Raw genomic sequence first — 3,781 nt, forward strand, 5'->3', positions numbered from 1 at the left:
AAAAAAAAAAAATAGCTGGATGTGGTGGCATACCTGTAGTTCCAGCTTTTTGGAAGGCTGAGGCAGAAGAATTGCCTGACCCCAGCAGGTCAAGGCTGAGGTGGCCAAGAGTGTGTCACTGCACTCCAGCTTGGACAACAAAGAGAGGATCTGATTTAAAAAAAAAAAAAAACAAGCTGGGCTCGGTGGCTCAGTCTGTAATCCCGCATCTTTGGGAGGCTGAGGTGAGTGGACTGCCTGAGCCTGAGGGTTCGAGACCCTCCTGGGCAGCGAGACCTCATCTCTACAATAAATCAAAAAATTAGCCGGGCGTGGTAGCGCGAGCCTGTAATTCCGGCTACTCGGAAGGCTGAGGCAGAAGGATCGCCGGAGCCCTGAGGGTCGAGGCTGCGGTGGCCGGGAGCGGCCACTGCACTCCAGTCTGGGCGACAGAGTGAGACTCCAACTCGAAAACAAAAACAAAAACAAAAAAAACAGACCAGAGGTGCTTAGAACGCTGGACTGGGCAAGCGGGCAGATATCAGTGGGTGACGAGACATGATGATGCAAAAGAGCTGACCTTGACCTTCTCCAGACAGACAGAGGTCAGGAGGTGGTTCCAGAAGGAGTAACCTTGAAAGGCTCCCAGGGCAGGGGCTGGCTGGAGGAGGGGGATGGAGGGGAGGGGAAAGGTGGACAACCCCCTCTACACACAAACAGCTGGAGACACATAGAAAATTCTGGAACTCACCTTCCCACCCCGGAAAACATGGTACCAAACGGAAGTGCCTCCAAAGTCGATGTGGAAGTCAGTGAAACAACCTTTTACACTCATCAGACAATACCTGCAGCACAGAAGCAGTGGAGACAGAAAAAAAAAAAAATCAAGATCTAAAGCAAACGACTTCAGAGGTGCCTCGCCTTTGCTCTTTGATAAATGCTGATGCTGGGGAATTTTCTTTTTTTTTTTTTAATCCAAATCTAATCGGAGTTCCCCATGGGGGAAGCCCCTGTGGTTAGGTGACGAATTTCAAGCACTGGCCACTTACTCCACATAGTGGGGGCGACATTTGTTTTCAGGTTCCTTCGAGAAGTGGCAACCCACAGGTCACTTCATTCCTTCCTCACTGAGTCTGTTTCTACACTTGCCCCACCCCCACCCTCTCTGCTCCTTCACAGTTTCATAGATACCTGCAGTCCCCCCAAGTTACTAGCCCCCTTGGTAATAGCTGGGGCCCTGGAATTCAACTGTAAACCACCTGCATAGTTTGCCATCGAATCCCCATTCCCGTCCTCATTCATTCAACCAGTGGTTAAGGCACTCTCAAGTCAAGTGGCCTTGGGAGAAATGCCTAAGACCCCTGCCCTAGAAGATGGCCCTTGAGGATAGGACACTCTTAAAGGAACAATGCACAGGAAAAGTAAAATGGGTGGGCCTGTAATCCCAGCACTTTGGAAAGCCAAGACAGGCGGACTGCTTGAGCCCAGGAGTCAAAAACAGTCCGGGCAACATAGGGAGACCTCCTCTCTACAAAAAAAAATCAAAAAATCAGCCAGGCATAGTGGCACACATTTGTAGTCGCAGCTGCCTGGGAGGCTGAGGCAGGAGGATCTTCTGAGCCAGAAGTTTGAGGCTGCTGTGAACCGTGATGGTGTCACTGAACTCCAGCCTAAAAGGCAGGGAAAACTGAAACTGAATGCCAAGTAAGCAATGCAGCTAGAAAGGAAAAGGGGTGTCAGCCACAAAAGGCCATACGATGCGTGATTCCGCAAATAAGCAACATCCAGAGTGGGCAGATCTATAGAAACAGAAAGCAGATTAATGGTCATCAGGGGGCTGGGCCAGGAAAATGGGGAGTCACGGCTCACGGGTACAGGGCTTCATTCTGATGTGATGAAAACGTTCTAAAATTGATTGTGGTTGCACAACTCTGTGAACATACTAAAAGCCACCGAATTGTACACTTTTAAATGGGCGGATGGTATGTGAATTACAGCTCGATACAGCTCTTTTTAAAAGTAAAGAAATTAGGAGAAGATCCTGAGGGGAGAGGGTTGGCCACACAGACAGGGGGCAGGAGGGAGGTGGGAGAACTTGGACTTGAGCTGGTGTAGGGGAGTGGGTTCAGGGCAAGCAAGAACCCACTAGCAGCAATGCCCTTCGAAGCCCACCAAGAGCTGGAAAGCCCACCCCTCCTTGCAGGGACGCACGAGGCTCCGCCCTCCTCCCTCACTGTTGCCCTCCCAGGGGCGGGCAGAGCTTAGGGAGGAGGGGGCACGAAGCAGCCTCCCAAGTCCCCGCCTGGCAAACCACGGTGCCAGGGTCCCCTCCCTGCCACTCACCCCTTCCCACAGCGGCCGGGCCGCTGCCTTCCACCCGTGCTCACGCCCATGCACCTTTGCACCTCCGGAGCCGCGCGCACACACGCTTACCCCACTGACCTCTTTTCCCAGCTGCACTTTGCTTTTCCATGGTTTGGGGAAGAGGGGAGGGGCGGGGCGGGGACGGGCAGGGAGGAGCCGCGAGTGGAGATAATGGGGGGCGTGGGGCTGAGCTGGTTCGAAGGCGGAGGGCTCCAGGTGCCCCCTCCCTCTGGCTGCCTTTTGCACCTCCGTTCAGGTGGACCCGGGGCTCGGCAGTATGCAGGCGGCGTGCCGCGTCCCTCCTCCCGATAGGCTGGAAGGAGCCTTAACCATGTGTCTGCAGGAGGCTGACAAATCAGGAGGCCTTCCCGTACATCAGAGCGCCGCTGCCTAGCAACCCCATCGGAGGGGTGTAGTTGACAGCACAGGACGCAGGCTGTCACGAAGACAGGCGCAGGCTGCGGGGCTGGCACCGGGGTGGTTAGAGTCCCGAGCCTGGGCTCCACACCCTCCCAGCCCGCGGGCTGCCGGAGCCCAGCCCGGTCCCCAGCCTGAAGGCCTGGGGGATGCGCTTCTCTCCAAGGAAGTGGAGGGGGGGTCCTGAAGCCCTAACCCACCCCACCCCCACGGACCACACTGGCCTCTTCTCTCCAAGCACCACTTCAAAATATTAGTCCTCATTTTCCTAAAACCATCGTCGTCTTGTTTTTTTGTTGTTTTTCTTCCTTTCTTTCTTTTTTAAATCTAACCTTGGTTTCCACCCCCTCCAGGCCTCAGCTGAACAGTCTAGGGAAAACAATTTAAGTGTATGTGGGGCGGAGCCAAGGGAACGTGCTTCCCTTCCAATGCAGCTGGATACCCACCCGGGTGCCCACGGCTGGGAGGAGAGGACAGGAGCTCACCTCTTGGGCTCCAGGCCTGCCAGGCAGACCTGCCACCCCTACCACACCCACCCTCCAGCCTCCCACGCCAAACCTGCCCAGCGCAGGTGGAAAACAGGAATCCTGCAAGCTGGCTGCTGTGCGCACGGAAAGTTCTCCAAGTTGAGCCCGGGTCTGATCTGCCCTCTGGGTCACCCTGCGGCATCCACCGAGGCCCCTCGGGGGCTGGGGCGCCACTTCCAGAGCTGCCCTGGTGGGGAGGCCCCTCTTCCTGGTGTCCCTCGTTTCCTGGCCGCCAGGCCTGGGCTGCCCCTCCCGCCCCGGGATCCCAAGCATGGGGCGGCCAGGGTGGCCGTGACACGGCGGCTGTGTCCGGCCCCCGCGGCCGGGCGGCCGTCCCGAGCTCCCACCAGGCGCCGACCCGGGTCTCCCCCCTCGCTCCCGCTCGCTCGCTCTGGCGTGACGCCTTTGCACTGACCTCTACGGCTTCCTCTTCCCAAGCACACCGCAGTCACATGGGCACCCCGGCTCGGTGCCACGGCCGCCAAGCTCTCCCC

General features: G+C 56.9%; 1 protein-coding gene across 3 annotated transcripts in view; it reads right to left on the reverse strand.

Annotated features, from left to right (window-relative positions):
* The window catches only part of KDM2B (lysine demethylase 2B), a 159,131-nt gene that overhangs the window by 103,440 nt on the left and 51,910 nt on the right, over positions 1-3,781 (reverse strand). For all 3 annotated transcript variants that reach the window (XM_008061705.1, XM_021714246.1, XM_021714245.1), the window contains one exon: positions 731-824. In XM_008061705.1, coding sequence (XP_008059896.1) covers positions 731-824 — 94 coding nt within the window. The remainder of the gene's footprint in view (positions 1-730; positions 825-3,781) is intronic.

The sequence above is a fragment of the Carlito syrichta genome, unplaced genomic scaffold (assembly GCF_000164805.1).
Source record: "Carlito syrichta isolate Samal-C Ts95f unplaced genomic scaffold, Tarsius_syrichta-2.0.1 Scaffold305460, whole genome shotgun sequence".
NCBI lineage: Eukaryota > Metazoa > Chordata > Mammalia > Primates > Tarsiidae > Carlito > Carlito syrichta.